The sequence below is a fragment of the Anas platyrhynchos genome, chromosome 1, assembly GCF_047663525.1.
Source record: "Anas platyrhynchos isolate ZD024472 breed Pekin duck chromosome 1, IASCAAS_PekinDuck_T2T, whole genome shotgun sequence".
NCBI lineage: Eukaryota > Metazoa > Chordata > Aves > Anseriformes > Anatidae > Anas > Anas platyrhynchos.
This window is the reverse complement of record NC_092587.1, coordinates 70388723-70407043: the sequence shown is the minus strand read 5'-3', so window position 1 is coordinate 70407043 and position 18321 is coordinate 70388723. Positions and strand designations below refer to the sequence as shown.

Here is an 18321-nt window from a genome sequence, read left to right as displayed (position 1 = left end):
TAAATGGAATTACTATTTTTCTGTGTATGGCCTAGGCAGATGGCCAGTGCTGCATTATACATGAACGCTGTGAAGTGATCCAGCAGTTAATAAGGAGGAAGAAAGATTGTTTGCACTTGTGGTGTTAAAATCTGTTGCATTAACATACATGGTTTCATTTGCTTCACATAAAAGACCAGTCCCTCGTTCCCAGAATGTGTGTGAGAAATCAGTTTTATGATGTTCCTTTCTCAAGTACTTTGCTTTCTTATGGCTGTTTGGGAAAAGATCTGAATAGGAATCCTTTCCACCACCTCGTTTCCAAGAAAGAGTAGAAAATTCAACTTAATCAAGCATCTTGCAGTCAGAAAGGTTTGCATTACTATAGAACTTCAGTAATTAAGAGATTGGCACTGAAGATCAGAAGTCTAGCATGCCAAGCCTCATATTAACACTTTCATACTATTAGTGCATGGAGTTTAGGATTATCAGGTACCTCAAGGAATAGAATTCAGATTCTTCTGACAGCTTGTTTAAACTAGGAAATTTGGTTTCTTATACTAGCCTTGTTTCCCCAGATAGAAAAACAAAACAAAACATCACAGAGCTTCTAAGAGGAATAAGAAGTATTAAAGTCCATTCCAGAGTTAGCAGACTTGATACTGAACTTGTGCACGGAACAGATTTAAGACAGGAGGAATGCAAATCTCTGGCTGGGGTGTATCACACAAGGTATCGCCATGAGAAAAGGGAGTGTATTGATGGGATTGCACAATGCCATGAGACAATCTCTTCTGACAGTGCGAGGCAGTCATTGTGTTCAAGGAAGGAGAATTCATGAATACAACGTAAGGGCTATAAAGATGCCTGGGGACTGGAGAAGCACTGGGAAGAAACTGGAGAAGCTTTGCTCAGTTGGCCTAGTGAAGTGAAGGCCAGACGTAGTATGACTTCTCTTTCTAATTAAGTTACCACAGGTTGAAGATGCTCTTCTCCCTCGCTGCTGGATACAGGAAGAGTACCTGTATAGGCTTTCATTTTTAATGATTACCTCCTGTTTGAATGTTGAATTGAAATTTTCAGGGTGTCAGTTCTACCCTTAGGTTAGAGTTGTGGGTGTTTTTGTTGTTTTTGTTTTGTTTTGAATGTTAGCTAAAAAGCTGTTCAGCAGTTTGACGTTCATTTTAGAGATGTGTTAGCCAGTATTATTTGCAAATATTTGGAGTTGTACTGATGACTTAAAGATGCTGTGTGGTAGGTTGGGGGAGCAGGGTTGACCTTGTGTTAGCAGCTCTATAATTAGCATTCTGATAACAATCAGATGTGTTCTGCAGAGATGACTTCATGTTGAAAATATTACACAGTTTTAGTGCAAGTAATCTGCCCATCTTGCTTTATATGCAGGGTGGGATTTCCTTAGTGCTTGTTTGCCATTGGGGCATGAATGTTTCTGTATGAGAACACTATTAACTATTATTTCAACACTGCTCTAGAGATAAGAAACAGCATTTATTAGCAATTAATTCTCATGGGTGTTGTGCTCGACTGGATGTGTCATCTACTTCAGGGAGCATGTGTGAAATGCTGAATTATAGTATAGTAGGATACCCTGTAATCAAGTGTATTGAACTATGCCAAACTGGCATAGTGGACAAGAACTGAGGTTTGTATACCAAAGAAGTGATCTATTTCTGGAGCAATTGCCATGACTAGCAAATTATCACAAAAAATAAAATTCCAAATCAGATGAATTTCAGTTGAATTTCAGCTCAGGTATTTGTACAACAAATCAGCATAGCAGCAGTACCTGACAAGGAATTCTACAGCTTTTAAGGTCAGGATGGATTCTTGGGTCATAACCTTTTCTTTCGCTTAATGCAGTCCATAGAATTTAATTTTTGATTATGCCTCAGGCAACCAACATGTGAACTGGAGATGAAACTTTTCAACTAAAAGTTCTCCCATCCTGTAAATTTTCAAATGCCTTCTCACTTCTGATTGATTTGTTCTAGAGATTATCTGTAGACATGAACAAGGAGAAATACTGAGCTTTTCCTGAAACTTAAGGCCTAATACAATAAAAATGGATACTCTGAACGGATTCCAGTTACCACTGAACAGTTGTTGAACTTCTGTCTGAACCATTGATTGTTTGGGATGTTAGGAAGAACTTCTTTACCGAAAGGGTTGTTAGACACTGGAACAGGCTGCCCAGGGAAGTGGTGGAGTCACCATCCCTGGAAGTCTTTAAAAGATGTTTAGATGTAGAGCTTAGGGATATGGTTTAGTGGGGACTGTTAGTGTTAGGTCAGAGGTTGGACTCGATGATCTTGAGGTCTCTTCCAACCTAGAAATTCTGTGATTCTGTGATTATGTTTTGAACACTAGTTTATGGCCTCAGCAGAGCTTGTTGTGGACATAACTCACAGTGCTCAAGAGTTGCTTGAGGCTTTTCTGAAGCCAAGGACTTACTGCCAAATGCTGTGACCTCCAGAAAAGCACTGCGATGCCTGTGCTTTAGCACTGGGGAAATATGATGGAGTCAGTCTTAAAAGTAACTCTTCTTGGAATGAATGAGTAGATATTCCCCTTCTCAGCATCACTGGGGTGGTGCTTGCTCATTTTATGTTCACTTTGAACATGAAAGAGCTGATGTAGAGCTTCAAACACATCTTTCAAAAATCTTTCAGATTCTCAATGCCTAATGCTGTTAAAGCTGACAGACGTTTGAGTTTTCCCAGTGAGAAGGAGTTGATTTGGACATTTCATGTGAGAGCTGTGGCTTTCAGGAGAGGAGCAAAAGCTTCATCTGGAGTGTCAGATGTCCAGAAATCCCTGATTCCTGACTGCTGGGCTTGTGCCCCTGCATATCTCACGCTTCACCCTTCTTGCACGCATAGAGGCCATCTGCACAGCACGTGGGAGGTAGGTCTGATGCTACCAGATGCGTTGCCTTTCTGTGCAAGTGCAGCACGGTGCTTGAACCCATCTTTGTCTTCAGGAGAGAGGCCTATATAATCTCTTTACCGCTTCATAAGCTGCAGAAAATGGTTAAAACTCAGCTCCAGTGCATTCTCTGAGAATAGAACTGAGAGCTTTTTCTTAGCTTTTTTCTAGAGGAGGACACTACTTGTCTGCTAGCGTGGAATTTAATGCTGACTAAAGCAAAGTGAGGTGCTAGCAAAGGCTAGCACCACCTTTTGGAAAATTTGTAAAGACCTTCTAAGTACATACAGAAGAAGAAGAGCTACACCTATCGGGTCCGAAGTGTGAAGCTGTGAATAATACCGTTAGGTCAGATGGCTTACAAATTTAATAATGTCAGCTGTACTTCAGATGGCACTTTTTTACTCTACAATGACAACAGTTGTGTTTTTGGAGAAACATCTAATTAATGATACTGGTGTTCTTTCAAATCAAAGCTTATTCTTGATAGGAAAAAGAATGCTTAAAACTAATCATTCTGACATGTTGAAAATACAGAACTGAGATTTATAATAAAATAAAACCATAAGGGTAAATAACATTTGCAAGCACTATTGTCCTTATAATATTCAAGCTCTGGCAATCTCTTGGGTGAGTAATATGGCACCAGTATAAAATGAGTAAACGAGGGAACTGAAGGCCATGTTTTGTAGCAGAATTATTAAGCTGCCTGAAATAAGAGTTATGCAAATTATCATTGAAGCAACAAATCAGTCTGTAACATACATTTTTCTTCCTGCAGGAACAGCTAATTAAAGACAGGCTACAGTGTTCCAATTCCTTTCTGTGGAGTTGTGCTCCACAAAACGGGTTTTGTGAGGACATCGAACACAGAAGTTCTTTTATCTTATATATTGTCTGGGTGGGTTTTTTTTTTTTTTTTTTTTTTTTTTTCTTTGTCATTTAGGAGAAGTATGGGAGCATTTCTAACATTGTTGAACATAACATTTCAGTCTTAATAAAATTCTCCTAGCTTAGGGAGTTCAATTTCATCAAAACTTTTTTTTTTCTTTGAGATCAGAACCACCCCCCTTTAATTTCCACGTAGGAATAAATCAGCAGCAGTGCAGATCCTGAATGCCTCAGAACTGTATTTTTGCGTGTCCTTTTAAAGAGCAACCTTATGTAGGTTTAAGGTAGCACTGCCAGGAAGTGATGCATCTTTGTGTATGACTTATTTTTCAGAGATGATATTTTAGATGGATGTAGATTATTCTGTGAAAGCAGCAATTGAAAGCTCTTAAAAAAAAAAAAAAGAAAAAAGAAAAAGCGTTCTTACTCGTTAAAGTCTACAAGTTAAAAATTGCCATAACCTTTCAGAAAACATATTGATGAAATCAACATGTTTTTTTTGTTTTGTTTTGTTTTGTTTTGTTTTGTTTTTTTATGTATTTAAAAGCATCAGTTGCTCTGGAATCCCTCTCTGCTAGGTCTTCCCACCACCATGAAGAGAAGACTGCAAAAGGGCTGTAAATGTCAGGGAGGTGCTGGTGACAGAACCTGTATTGCGCTACCAGCAGCCTACTCTTCTTGCATCTCCAGTCACATCTGAATTTAGAGGACTATCACTGAAATATATTTCCTTCATTTTTATGGACTATTTTGTCTTCATGAGTCTGTTTCTTCCATTAGGTTAGAGTTTCCCTCATCACAGACCGAGCTGTTACTCAAGAACAGTAAATAAAAGGGTATTGAGATGATACTTGGCATCTGCATTGTTTTCAGCTGGCAGTGACATGCTTAGCCACCAGTGTGAGAAGGAATAACACCACGGGCATATAGGAGTGGTTTATAGCCACATTATAGCCACAGAGAGCGATAAGTAAAATCCCCTCCTCTCCTCAGCTCTACTGGAAGGGTGCCTGTCTGAAGACATGGAAGAGCTGATGACTCTGTGCTCGTGAGACTGAAGAGTCGGTTCAGCAAGTTGATCTGACACAAAACCAAACCACTGGAGAAAAGAGAGCCCGGAATGATCAAACTTCTCCTGTTTTCCCCCTTCTCCCTTCAGGCTTACTTGCAGAACTGGGCCTCGTTAATGGTGATACGACTCCTGTGAAGGAGGGGGTGGGACTGGTGCTTTGCAGCCTGAGGCTGCGCTGGATTTTGTTTAATGAGAAATTGTGCCCGGAGTTTAACTTGCTTATGTTTTTGTTTAGCTCTTTTGAGAGAGAAGGATCATAAGTTATAAGGTGTTGAGGGGATGAGTCCCGCAGAAGGGGACTGTGATATGAGACGTATCCAAGCTGGGGAGCTGGGTATAGCATCTGCAGCACCCAGATGGCTGCCGGGTGTCGTTTGCTGTCTGTTCCCTCTGTGAATGGGCCCTGCTTTTCTAATGTGCTTGGAAGCTTCCTTGCTCATTGCTGCTGGGCGAGAGGTAGGTATTGTTTTGGTTGTAGCTTTAGGACTTTTTTTTAGCAACAGTTAGTGATAGCAGTCATAACTTCAGTTTGGGGGCCTGCCAGTTGGCAGGGGGATGCTGGTCGCTCTAAAGCAGAGGCAGCTTGAGTTGGAGCCTCCAGGGAGCTGCGGGCTGTGGAGGTCAGCACGCGGGGCAGTGACAAACGTATCCTGTCCAATAACGCAATATGCAGGAAAAGGCCTACATAATAAAGGTGGAAAAGCTAATTTCCAGAATGAACCTTCTGATTCTTTTGAATTCTGAATTCTTTTCAATTCTTGGAGGCAACCCAAGGCCTCCCAGAATAGTTAGATCTTGCTGTCAGAGGTGCAGCTGGATGCTAACATGTAGCGACAGTAGCTCTAAGGGACTACGTATGGATTTATTGTAGGAGATCTTTTGAAGGAAGTGGATTTTTGTGGCTTTGCTGGTTGGGTCCTGGTGTATTTGTCAATGTTTCCAAAACTCGGTGTTAGCACCAATTAAAATAGTTGCTCTTCATCCTCTAACTTGACTGTGATCCCTTCAGTGTTCCCACTGAGTAACTCCTTAGCAGTTGTTTACAGCAGTGACAAATTACAAAGGAAACAAAAGGAACATTTTGGTATAGGATTAGGTAATCCTTGCATGTGGCAAGTAAAAGTTAAACACAAATTATAGTTGTTTACCCGGCTGTGAAGCAGAGGAACGGCACTCATGAGAACTACTTGTGACTGATGCTGAAGGGAAGGTTGTGGGATCCTTGGCTGGGAGTGTCTATTTTCTGCCCTGGCAAAGATGCTGCCCACTAAGTTTATTGCTTACCAGTGTGTGAGATAAGTGGGAGAAACGGAGGATGTTCCCGTCATCAGGAAGTCATCACAATCTATTGTGCTAACTTTGCGTGACATTATCAAAGAGAAAGGTGGGGTGGGGTGGGGGGAAGCCATTCATTGAGCCCATTTGTTTTCAGCCAGTACAGAAAGAGGAGCTGTCTCCAGTTTTAAGTGCACAGATTGAGAAGTATTTTCACACCAGCGCATCATGACTAATACTCCATGCAGTCATGCTCCTGCCTGTCACTTTCAGATGTGGTTGCTGTGCAGCTGCAGGAAGGAGTTCGTTTAAACCCAGCCAGGCACCTGACAGTGTGTGAGGGGAAAGGCTACTTGTGTTAGGAGCGTTGTTCTAGCAAATGAGCTTTCTGGAATAAGGATTGCGCCCTAATTGCTGTGTTTTTTTGAGTGGCAGCCATAGGGGATGGGAGCTATCAGCAAATTATTAAGACAGAGGAACACAGTACAAATGGAAGTGTAGGTGAGCTCTTGAAGTCTGTTACTGAGTGGAGATGGAGAGAGCAAAACATCTTTTTGCCTTACAGGCATTTCGAGGAGGGAATGGTGAAGCTGGGAATGTCAGGGCATCCTCTTATGATCAGTGTTTTTTTCTCAGTGGTGTCAGCAATGCCAGAGCCTCTCTAGAAGCTCAATTCCAAGTTCAAGGAACCTGTGTTTGTGCTTGCAAGTACCGCTTATATTGCTGAACCTGGGGAAAATGTGTCTAGCTGGAACTTTAAATTCTTGAAACAAATTATGGAACTAACAAGAGGTGGCCCCTGTTTCCCAAATCTCAGGATACGTACACGTCCGTGGCAGAGGTAATAAAAACCATGCTAGGTGTACATAGGGCATTGGTTTGTTTTCAGCATGGTCTCTTGAAAAGAGTTGGGCAGTGTCCAGTACTGACCTCAGTCTTTTATGGGCTAAATTAATGTCTTTATTCTGCTCAGCAGTGTGGGCCAAGAAGAATTCTAAAATAAATGCAAGAATTTGTGGTGTGCAAGTTGTCTGAAACTACCCTCAATTGTTTTTGTGTTTCATCAGTATGTTACAAACAGGGCTGTGTAATGCGGTCTCCCGAGGCCTCACTGGTTGAGAATGTGAATGGCGTAGTGGGAGCGACTGCGGTGGAGGCTGCTTAATGGGGTTATATCCATCCTGCAGTGGTGTTGGAAGTAATTATAAATCTGGTTTTGTTTGAAGAAAGAGCCCAGCAGATGTCATTTCAAGTTTTAAATGTGAGGCTTAGGCATAAATTACTGCCTCACTGCTAGTGGTCCATGGAAGAGTCAAGGGCTTAGGATTTGGGTCTGGTAGCTTCTTGTGCAGGGAGTCACTGGCTGTACAAACAAAGTACATCATGCCAGGTGCTGAGTTTTAACTAGTCCTTTTTGGTGACACTGTACTTCTCACAGAAAATTTGACAAACTTCTTCTATCTTTTTCAGTGTTGGAGGGGGAAAAAAAACTCGTCTTCTATTCTGGGGTTGACAAGTCCAAGGTTTGCTGCTTTACAGGAGGAATTATTTTTGGACAGAAGTGGAAAGTGCAGTGGGAGCTCTCACCCCTCTCCTGAGAACATGCTTTTTTCCCTGTAGCCAGGCTGGGCATAGTCTCTCACTTTGAGGATTAGGACTGAGACCTCATCTACTGGACTCTGCCCTTCTGTGTTTGTTCTCTTGCATTTTCATACACTTCAGGTCCAGTCTTTTTTGTGACCATGTTGCCCTGGTGTGGCAGGAAGCTGAAAGCAAGCAGAGTGGAAGCAGTGGCTCAGGTGAACACTTGCAGGTGGCTCTAGGGCAATAGAAAAGCTGCTGGCTCTGAAGCATCTTGCTGGGCTTCCTGGAGAAGCATCTTGCTGGGCCTGGGATGAGCAACAAACTGGGATCTGAGTGTTTACCTGGAGGGACTGCGGCAGGGCCTCGTGTGTGGGCAGCAGGAGTTGGTGGGATCTGCTTGGAAAAGGCCACGTGGTTCGTCTTGCCCTTGGGGACATCTTAAAAACCTGGACTGCCTCGGCAACAGACTGCTGCCTCAGCTCCCTTTCTTAAGATACTCTTTATTGCTACTGTATGGAATTACATAGGTGAGAACCAAGCAGATTCTTATGTGCATTCACTGTTCATTGCAGATTCCCAAAGGCCAGTTTTTAGTCTCTGTGGTGGGTAAATATGGTTGGCGCTCCAAGCCCTACAGCTCCCGGCCCAGGCTGAGCCTCAGAGAAGTAGGACTGCGTGCCTGGAGAGGTAAAAGCACAAGGTTTGGCACCACTGGGAGCTCGCTTCAAGGGGGGAGGAGGCAGGAAGGATGTAAGTGTGTATTTAGGCCTGCCACAAGGAAAGCTGCAAAGAGGCATTGGCATTCATGTGCAGGAGTTAAAACAACTTTTTTTTTTCTTTTTCCTATTTAAAATGACCAAGTTCAGCCCAAGTAAAAATTGGCCTTTCCTCACAATTACTCAACTTCAGTCCCTCGTGTAGTGTCGCTGGCTGTGCAGTTGCCACGGCCTCCCACAGCAGACAAACTTTAATGCTAGGCATAGGGAAGCCATAGGAAATGCTCACTTCCACCCTTTCTCTTTTTTGTGAGGCAGCTTTTTTATAGCCATTGTGAACATGTCCAAAAGTAGCAAAGAGCCTGGAAGGCCGCTCCACGTTTCTTCTTCCTTTTGCTGGTCACCTTCCCCGTTTTCCTCTGTAGCTGGACATTGCTGGCGTTTACACGAGGAGCCTAAAAGTCAACAGATGAAAATTGCTGGAATTGAGAGAAAGGGGGGCTTTGTTGTTCCAGAGCTTGCTAGGTGCAGGCTTTGCCTCTTGCTCAGACCTGTGAGGCTCAGCGAAGAACCTGCCTGCGGAGGAAAACCTTGAAAATGAAGGAGGTTTCTGCCCCCGTTCCCGTGCTGTTCCGTTTAATGAGGTGTGCTGACTTCTGACAGGGTGCCAGCTGGCTGCCCCTCCGCACCACTGTCTCTCATTAGGTGGGACGTTTTTAGGCACTGGATTGAATTCACTTCCATCCCGTGCAGACCTGGTGGTGGTCTGCTTTTACATACTCCAATTTACAGAGCTAGCGCCAAGCTACTAAATTATGAAGCTTGGGTTTTAATTGAAACCCCTATGTAGACTTAAATTGTTTCCACTCTATTTGGAGTTTCCTTCTCTGCTGGCTTTTATTTTGTCCCATGCATGAAAGTGTGGAGGGAGGAACTCACGGGAAGGCACAGAAGCAGGGGAAGAATTCAGCCTGTGAACATGAGAAAGTACAGAAGAAATAAAAGGCTAATCGGTACTGTATCCAGCTCTGATGGAGGTGATAGAAAAAAAAAAAAAAGCTTCCTAATCCCCTTGACAGTTTAGCGGAAAGCTGTGTGTTTTTAATGCTGTTTGTAACTTAGGTTTCTCAATGCAGCATTTTCTTGCCTCACTATTTTTGTCTTAGCCCCTTCCCTAGGGCTTGACAGCGATGTTTGTCAGCAAACACAGCTCCCTCTGGACAGCAGTGCTCATCCCCAGGGCTCCCCTCCACCCTGGGAGTTCCCCCTCCAGGTTTGCACCACCTCCCCCAAATCCTTCCCTCATTGCAGACTCTCCCGTGTCCCCAAATCACTGCACGCTGGATGAGGATTACGCTCACTGGTTAAATGCTGCATAAGTCAGATCTGATCAGCAGCGGTTTGGTTTTTAGTGCTGCACGGGTGCAGTTGTGCCTGTGGTGAGAGCATGGGCTGACTCTGTTCCTCAGGTCAGATGTGGTCTTGGTTGAAGCTGTGCTTCCTGGCAACCCCGGAGTCCTCTGCACCAATTCCACCGTGAGCAGCGACCTTGTTTCTTGGGGGTAACAGGAGAGTCTGGAAAGCTGGTGGTGACGGGAGGCAGAGGGCTAGCACTAGTCAGCGTGTGCGCGCCCTTCCTCTTCGCTGGGCAACCACCATGGGTGTGTACCAAGTCCTGAGTGAGGGGAAATGTTGTGGCTCCCAGCTGAGTGCCCACAGCTCAGCAGTGCTGGCTGGAGGAGGCAGCATGGTGAGTGGATTTGTTGAGCGCAGCTACAGCAAGCTTAAGCAACTGAGTTTTAGGTGTGTTTTTTGAGGGTTTGGAATAGATCTGTTGTCTAACTCTTCGTATGAGAGGTTTTTATGTGGCATATCTCACAAAGAGTACAACAGCTTAAACAATCGGAGTTGTCTTGTGTGCATGTGGTTCTAGCAGCTGGATCCTCCTCGTAGCTGAGAAGGATTTAAGGCTGAAGGGAAAGTGAGGCTGTGAATCACAGAAGCTACCTTCGTAACTCAATGGCAGGAATAGCAGTGCAGTTCCTGTAATTGTAATAACACTCTAGCTGTGTTTTGGTACTTACCGTGTTTAATTGCATGACTGATTTACCTAATGTCTCTCCTGGGGTCATTCATAACACTTTTATTTATAGGATTCGGGGAAATTAGGGACACTAGTAATCCACTGTGGTTCTTTCTCAAGGCAGGAGTTTTCCAGATGATGATGGCAATAACAGCAGTGGCTCGGTCGCAGAGTAACCTGGCTAAGCCAATGAAATTAGCACTGGCAAGTAATGGAGAGCTGAATGCTTGAAAATTAACAGTCTCTACTGAAAACATGCGGGTGTAGGCAGAGGCCACATTTTCCCTCATTTTGGATAACTTGCATGATGTGCTATGGTTTATTGGGAAATCCTTGGCAGTACCCGTTGGCTTTCAACCCTGTAAATAAAGAACTTTTGGATCAGATGCTCAGTGTATAGGTGGCCATATGTCCTCCTCCATGGTATACAGCTATGATTTATCCCATTTCATGACAAACGGGCTGTGCACCAACAGAGGAGATCTTTCGTACCTGGCTGGTAGCTCCAGCGAGGCATCTAACATGCTTCGTGGATGCTTTTAGGAAAGATAGCATGCTGAAAGGCCTGTGGTAACAGTTGGCTTAATGCTTCTCTCTCTGCTTGTTGTTTTTAAACAGATGGACCTCTCTGTGGAAACTCTTTATAGCTTCATGCAGGAGCGCCAGAAGAAGTATGCCAAATATGCAGAGCAGATCCAGAAGGTCAACGAGATGTCTGCCATCCTCCGCCGTATACAGATGGGCATCGACCAGACAATCCCGTTGATGGAGAGGCTGAACAGCATGCTGCCGGAGAGCGAGAGGCTGGAGCCCTTCAGCATGAAACCTGACCGGGAGCTGAAGTCGTAGCTGATGCTGCAGGCTTCCCCTCCTCACCTTCCACACTCGAGCGATCAGCGCAGACATGTTTCCAACACACCAGCCTGGCAGGTGTTTGAAGCAGACGGCCGTGCTGCCTGACTTTCTGCCAGGGCATTGGAGGAAGAGCAGCGTCAGCTGCTGGAACTGTGCAGCCAGGAATCCAGGAGCTCCCTGGTCTCGTTGTTTGGAGAAGAAAAATAACCGTTCTTTCATCTCCCTCCTCTTGCCCTGCTCTCTCCTGCACCCCTACTACCACCCATGCTGAGACATTTGTTTCGTTGCTGTAACTAGATTTGGGTTTACAGAGGAGGAGTTCTTTCATCTGTTCTTTTTACTTCCAAAATTCAAAGGGATATGGGGTGTGACAAACCCTCTAACACGCTTTCTGTGCCACTGGGGTTTAGACAATTAGATGGCTGGCAGGTATTTCTGAGATCCCCTGGCCTTGGAAATATATATGTTTTATAGATGAAAGTGTGGGAGCCAGGAACTGGTTTATTAAAATCTGCCTATTATCATAATTAACATGGTTTGCATGGCAGGGTTTTGGCATGTCCTTCCTTGAGGCTCCTGTTTTTATGGGCTCGCTAATTTATGAGGCTGTAAAGGAATAACTGTTCCAGATATGTATGTCTGTTATTCTTAAACAAGCCTTAATGTTCCTCTCTCCTTGCCCTGGCAAACCCCCATGCCCTAGCTGGTGGCAGTTCATGTCCCTGACTTCACATGGTGATTCTGATGGATGCCGGCACCTACCTGTTCACTTTGCATCCCAAAGGTGGGCATGAGGGATCTTTTTTTTTTTTTTTTTTTTTTTAATTGCAGATATCTTGGTGCTCTTTATATCAAAGGGATGCAGTTGTTTCTTTATCTTCAAGTGTATGGAAGACTTGAAAAGTCCTTTGGGCTCTCTGCGTTGGCTTAGCTGCCGTCATGCTGAGAGCTCGCATGAGCACGGTGTTTTATGACTGAAACCACACAGCCCTTTGGGATTGTGCTCCGCAAACTGCTCCAAAGGCAACAGGATGTTCTTGTGTTATTGCAAGCCGAGAGCCCGGCTGGACGGCAGGCTGTGTGTTCACGTGGCCCGGGCGCTGGGCTGGGGCTTAGGAGTCTGCTTGGTTGCCAGGTCTGCCACCGGACTGCTGGCTGGCTGCAGGTACCACTCTGAGCTTCGGTTTCTCTCTGTATAAAAGGGAGATGTTTTACACACTGCCATGAAATACTTACAGATCTAGACATGGTGTTTGAACAGCCCGTGTTGCTGTTGCGTGGCAGCTCTCGTCCCAGCAGAAAGAGCATGAAACCAAAAGCGATGATCCCTGGGCTTGCTGGGTCAGGGGTAGGTTCGTGTTTGTTATGTACATCCCAGAACGCTGATGCTGGCGAGGAGGCTGGAGCATACCTGTGAACCCGAGCGGTTGTTGTACTTCAGGAGCACACTCCCTGTGGTGAGGACAGCTGTCTGACAACCCACCTGCCAGGTCAGCAGCAGGAGGCTGGGTGACTTGCCAAAGCCAGCTTGCTAGAATACCTCTTAGTACTTGAGAGTACTTAATTAGCAAGAGATTGTCTCTAAGCATTTGGGAATAAGAGCATCATAAGAGCATCTTTTCTTTCTTTTTTTTTTTTTTTTTTAATACAGTATTAATGGCTGCCTGGTAGAAGGAAGCAACAAGCTGTTATTTTTCGTTGCATAACCAAAGGCCATGGAGTGAATCTGTGTAATGCATACTGCAGCCAGCTTGGATCTGTGTTTGAATGGTAGCAGTGACAGGGTTCTAAGGCCACTGAGCATTGTCTGAGAACAGAGTCCTGTAGCAAGGAAGCCCTGTGGAATGGTACCCTGGGAAGAGCAATTGACTACTTCAGATACGGCAAAGAACAGAGCAGGACGTTTTCTAGGAAAGGCAGCAGAGTGAGCCTACTTCATTACCTCTTACACCCCAGATCTGGTTCATTCGTGTGTACGTGTAGGTGTGTGCTCTTGCACAGGATATAACATTGTGCACATAGAACTCCCACCCATGCTCATGCCTCTTGCAGTATTTTTTATACTTGGTTTGTAAAAAGTTTTGATGCATACATGAGACAGAGCAACCCGCAAAAACCCGCTTTCCATGACTATGACATGAGGATTCTTACTGTCTGTCATGAAATAGTTCTCTGCCTCCGGCCATCAGACACGCTGCAATATTCAGCAACTTTAAATAGATGCTGCAGGCATTTTTGTCCTCTCCCAGATCACGCTGTCTGGAAATTCAGAATGCGCAACATTCAGCTGCCTGTCTCTGTCAAATGCAATAATAGGTATACCACACCCTGGGGTGCTGGAAGCTCAGACCAGTGGGAAGATCCTGATACTGGATCTCCAAGCAGGGGCTAGACTGTAGATACTCTCTCCTGTAAAGTTCTAGACATTTGTCCTCACACTATTAAGTACCAGATCAAAGCATTGTCCTTGCAGTGCTAATGAGGGCAGGCAAGTAGTACTCCTATCTGAAACCTGTGAGAGCATGGGCTGCAGGTCAGTTTCTTCCTTATTTGCTATAAAACACCTAGGTATTGGGCTGATAATGGGAGATACTGACTTTTAAGCTTCTGGATATGCTGCTAGGACTCCCAGCTAGAGCTTTCTGAGCAGAAAGAGTGAGTTGCAAAAGATGTAATAGCTTAAACAGAAAGAAGTCAGAGCTAAAATGTGAAGGCCAACCTCTTCCAAACAACCCAGGTCGATTCCTTCCGTTCAAGAGGTGATAGTCTCATATGTGTACCGTAAAGTACCGTACACTCTCTAACTGTTCTCAAATGATGGGTTATAGTTTTACTTAAAACATTGTCACTAGCTCTGTTTACTGTAAGTCTTTGGACCTCTTTCCAAGAAGTCATTTCCTGCCACATGGTCTCGAGCTGCTGTTTCTGTTGCTTGTCTGCTCCTCGCTTGCTTTCCTCTGCATCCTGCTTTGAGATTCATCTTGAAGGCAGGTGATGCTCAAGATGAGACCGATGCTTTATTTCCTTACACACTGTTCAGCTGGAGATTTGAGATGCGATTGGAATTGCCTTTCTATTTAGGAGTTCCCTTTTCCAAGCCAAACACCGTTGGAGAAGGCCTCAGGTCTTCCTCATGAATGTACCACCTATTACTTTTCCTATGAAGGATAGATTGTCAATACTATGAAGAGAGTGATCTGGAATGGTCAATAGGAGAGAACCACTTCTGCCCATTTCTGGTCTTTATTGTGAAATGAAGCTGATGTGTGATGTGGGGTGCAGACTAAGCTTCCTGATACAAAACCTCCTGAAAAGCTGGAGAACAAAGTGGGGCTTTGGTTTCCTGGGGGCCGGAGCCGCTCCAGTCCTTCCCCTGGTTCTGCTGTTGTCACCTCCCCCTTTGCTGCCTCTGGTGCTTGTGACACCTCATGCTGGCCCAGTGGACTACACTGGCCAAAGAGGTTCGCTTTGTTATTTTTATTGTTTTTGTAATTTAATGGATTGACAGGATGCTAAAGTGCCAACCTATTTGCAGGTCAGTTTCTGTGAAGATCCATTGAAGGGGACAGAAAAGGTTTTTTTGTTTTGTTTTAAATATATGTATTTTAAATTAAACTTATTTAAATATATTTAAATATTAAAAAAAAAAAAAACTTCCCCTCCTCTAAGCTTTTACATAGAAAGCGTAGAAATGCATTTTCACAGGCCCACTTACAGCATGAACCAGCCCCTGATTCTGTATCAGACTGCATTCCAGCGGTTTCCATGAGGTACTGTTGCAACTTCTCTCCGATTCCCAAGCTGCCAGTGTATTTTGATTATAAGCCTTGTGGTGAGTGCTCCTCGGTTTATGGGTTATTATCCTGTTTGCAGACTTGCTCTACTTCCAGCTGTGTGTGTGCTGTATGTTCCACAGCTCCATCATTAAAATGTTTGGTATTGCTCTTTTCCCAGTGTGTTGTTTCTCTGGACACCTTGCTTATTCTTCATTTATACCACTTCTTGCTGTGATGGCTGCGGACACTTCTGTGTGTGAGGTTACATACCGGTTTTAATGCTTCATACATGGTTACATTGAAGCCCCCTTGGTGCCCTGGAGATGGCCTGCTTCAGCTGTGCTGGGGCAGCCACCTTTGTGACCGTAAGAAAACGTGTGTCCTGCAATGAAAAAATTATTGGTTTTTTTGGACACTGTCCCGATCTGGGTTGGTACTGATGTCCAGCTGACATAAACAATGTGTGCAGTGCTGCCTGTGACTTGTCAGCAGTGGGGTGGGACTGGGACTGCACTGGCTGCTGCTGCTTGTGTGCGTGCAGCCTCACGGTGGGGACGAGGGGGGTGACCCACTGGCCCTGGCACTGGGGAGAGGCTGCAGCTTCCCTGCCAAACGCACCTGTGGCGCCTGGGAGTCAGGCTGAGCTCCTTGCTGTGACAGCTGAAAGGCTGGCAAACCAGGCGAGTCTCTGTCCTGCTGTAGGGCAGGACCGCGGCCTTGGGAAGTGAGGATCGTGATAGCTTTTGTCAGACCCTGACTCGTGGTCAGGCATGCGAGTGGCTGCTCACACAGACGTGGGCCTGAGAGAAACCGCCCTGGGGCTTGCAACTGCTGCCTAGCCAAGGGGCTTCCCTGCCCCGCTACGAGCAAGGGATGGGATGGGATGAGCTGGCTGCTGCTGGGGCATAGAAGCCTGGCTTTGAGAACGTCACTTCCTGCGGGGAACAGGTTACTCCAATAAACTTAGAATCAGTTGTTCAGAGGGGAATTAGTGAGTTAGGAATTAGTACCTGCAGCAGACTGCACTTCTCCTGGCACTGAGAAAGCGCTGAGCTGACAGCTTCTTCCCTCCTGCACCTGGGGTGCTCAGTAAAAGATGCTCCCCTCACTTTTCTGTTTATTGTGACTCATATCGATATTCTCCAAGTGCAGAACAGCCCCGGGCTGAGCCGCAGAAACACTTCGGTTTGCCTTAGAGCAACACCTGTGGCCTGAGGGCCCAGCAGCTCCTGCTAGGTATGGTTCTAAGGAGCGTTCACCTACCCGTCTGAGCTGCTACACTACGGACTGTTCACTGCTGTGCTCTTGTGTGTATAATAGTAGTGGCATATTGTAATACTGAAATATCTACAAGTAGTAGAATAACTTTACTTTTACCTCAGGAACTTGACGAACAAATACAGGCTAGCTAGGTAGGTCTGTTTACTCAGGATATGGCTGTCTTATTAAGATGTATACATAAGGGAGATTTACTGAATCTCGGTAATTTCAAGTTTAAGGGGCAGTAGCAGCCCTGTTAGGACTCTGCTGTTGTCCTCAGGAGGACTGCCAGGCCCCTGCTCTGGGTTTTTGATATCAGCACTTTCAGGCACGAAGCTATTTAAGGCTTGTGCTGTGAGTCCAAGCATAAGGAGCAGCTAGCAGATGAGCATGTAGTTAGTAAAAACAGCAGCTCACAGCATTATAATGTTTCCACTCTTTTTTTTTCTCCTCCCCAGCCCCCCTCAAAAACAAGGCTACCTGATCCATACCGAGGGGAGGTTTTTGCTGGTTTCAGCCCCCTTCACTAGGAATTCAACTGTGATGGTTAAGAACACAGTGACCCCAGGACCCCTTCCCAGTAACACCAATCAATGAATTGAACATTAAGTCTTGTTGAACAGTATGTGACAGGTTTCAGTTGCCTCTTGAGTTTTGACTGGAAATGGGCTTAGACTGTCTCTGTAAAGGGCTGTCTACCAGCATGGGCAAGAGTGGATGGAGAGGATAGTATAGGAGGGAGAATGGAGCGAGTCCTGCAAAGCAGGCAAGGGGAAGAGTGGCAAAAGCTGAAGTACACACTTCAGAAAGCATCCTGTAAAGGTAGTTATTGAGGTCAGAACTAGACCTTGGAGAAGAGTGAAAGAAGCCAGAGCAGGTAAGTGTTTAAGTGAACCTATTTTGTAGGATAACAGCTAATGCCATTTAGGAATGTTATTGTGCATAGTGTATGTTTTACTGTGCAGTGGATGCAAGCTTTTTGTGTAACAGCCAGAAGGTACTTCGTAGTTGTGGAAAGCAAGCATAAAAAGCCACACAGGTTGTTAACTGTGCTGCGTCTGATAGTACAGTCTATTCTAGAGGCCAGACTTTCTGCACTGGGATAATGCTTTTAAATTCTCTTTTAAAAGGCTTCTATTACTTCACCTGAGATTGAAGATGCTGCTACACAAACTTGGAGGCTTGAGCTTTGCCATCTAAGGACGTAGCCTTGGCATCCGTGCCCTAGTGCAGGACTTAAATTTAGTACATAACTACATTTGTATAAGCTATTCTCTAAATGGGCAACAAGGGGCATACCTCTCCCTCAGCATTCAGAAGTTGTTCCCAGTGCTTCACGACTGGCAGAATCCATCAAAAGAAATATTAATGTGATTATATTCTTCATCAAATAAGAAGTATGGGAGGCAAAAATAAAAATACACAGGTCATCCTAGGTAATTTAAACACGCTGAAACACTTGCTTCAGAAAGGCTAGCACAGCTATCAGTTTAACCGCAGGAGAACTGGCCTGCTATTCTGTGAGATGGTGTAACTGAGTTCTCCAGCGTTAGCTGTTGCAAGGTATCAGCGCAGAAGCAGCACAGAAAAAGCCATTGCTGCGCTTTGAGGGAGCAGAACAGAAGAGGTAGGGTGAACAGGAGCAGGTAAGAGATTTCACAACTGTACCGTGGTTGTGAAGTCAGCACTGCTTATGAGTAGCAGTCCAAAGCCACTGGTTCTGTGTCATCCATGGACTGGCATGCATCCACAGAGAAGGATACGTACTGTAAGGACGAGACTCCTGCTAGCCCTAGCTACGGGGAAGCCGGTCCTCCTGCAGCCAGGTAATGCACACACCATAGCCAGACGCACCCAGAGGCAGAGAGGCTCCTTCCTCACCCG

The 18321-nt window shown here is 45.0% G+C and overlaps 1 protein-coding gene across 4 annotated transcripts in view; it reads left to right on the top strand.

Annotated features, from left to right (window-relative positions):
* The window catches only part of BORCS5 (BLOC-1 related complex subunit 5), a 97426-nt gene extending 82077 nt beyond the window's left edge, over nt 1-15349 (top strand). For 3 of the 4 annotated variants that reach the window (XM_072040999.1, XM_038172529.2, XM_038172525.2), the window contains one exon: nt 11165-15349. In XM_072040999.1, the coding sequence (XP_071897100.1) occupies nt 11165-11395 (231 nt within the window). In that variant the 3' untranslated portion in view covers nt 11396-15349. Of the gene's footprint in view, nt 1-8319; nt 8435-11164 lie in introns of all 4 variants that reach the window. The other variant, XM_072040990.1, reaches the window with a different exon arrangement.
* The last annotated feature ends 2972 nt before the right edge of the window (nt 15350-18321 follow it).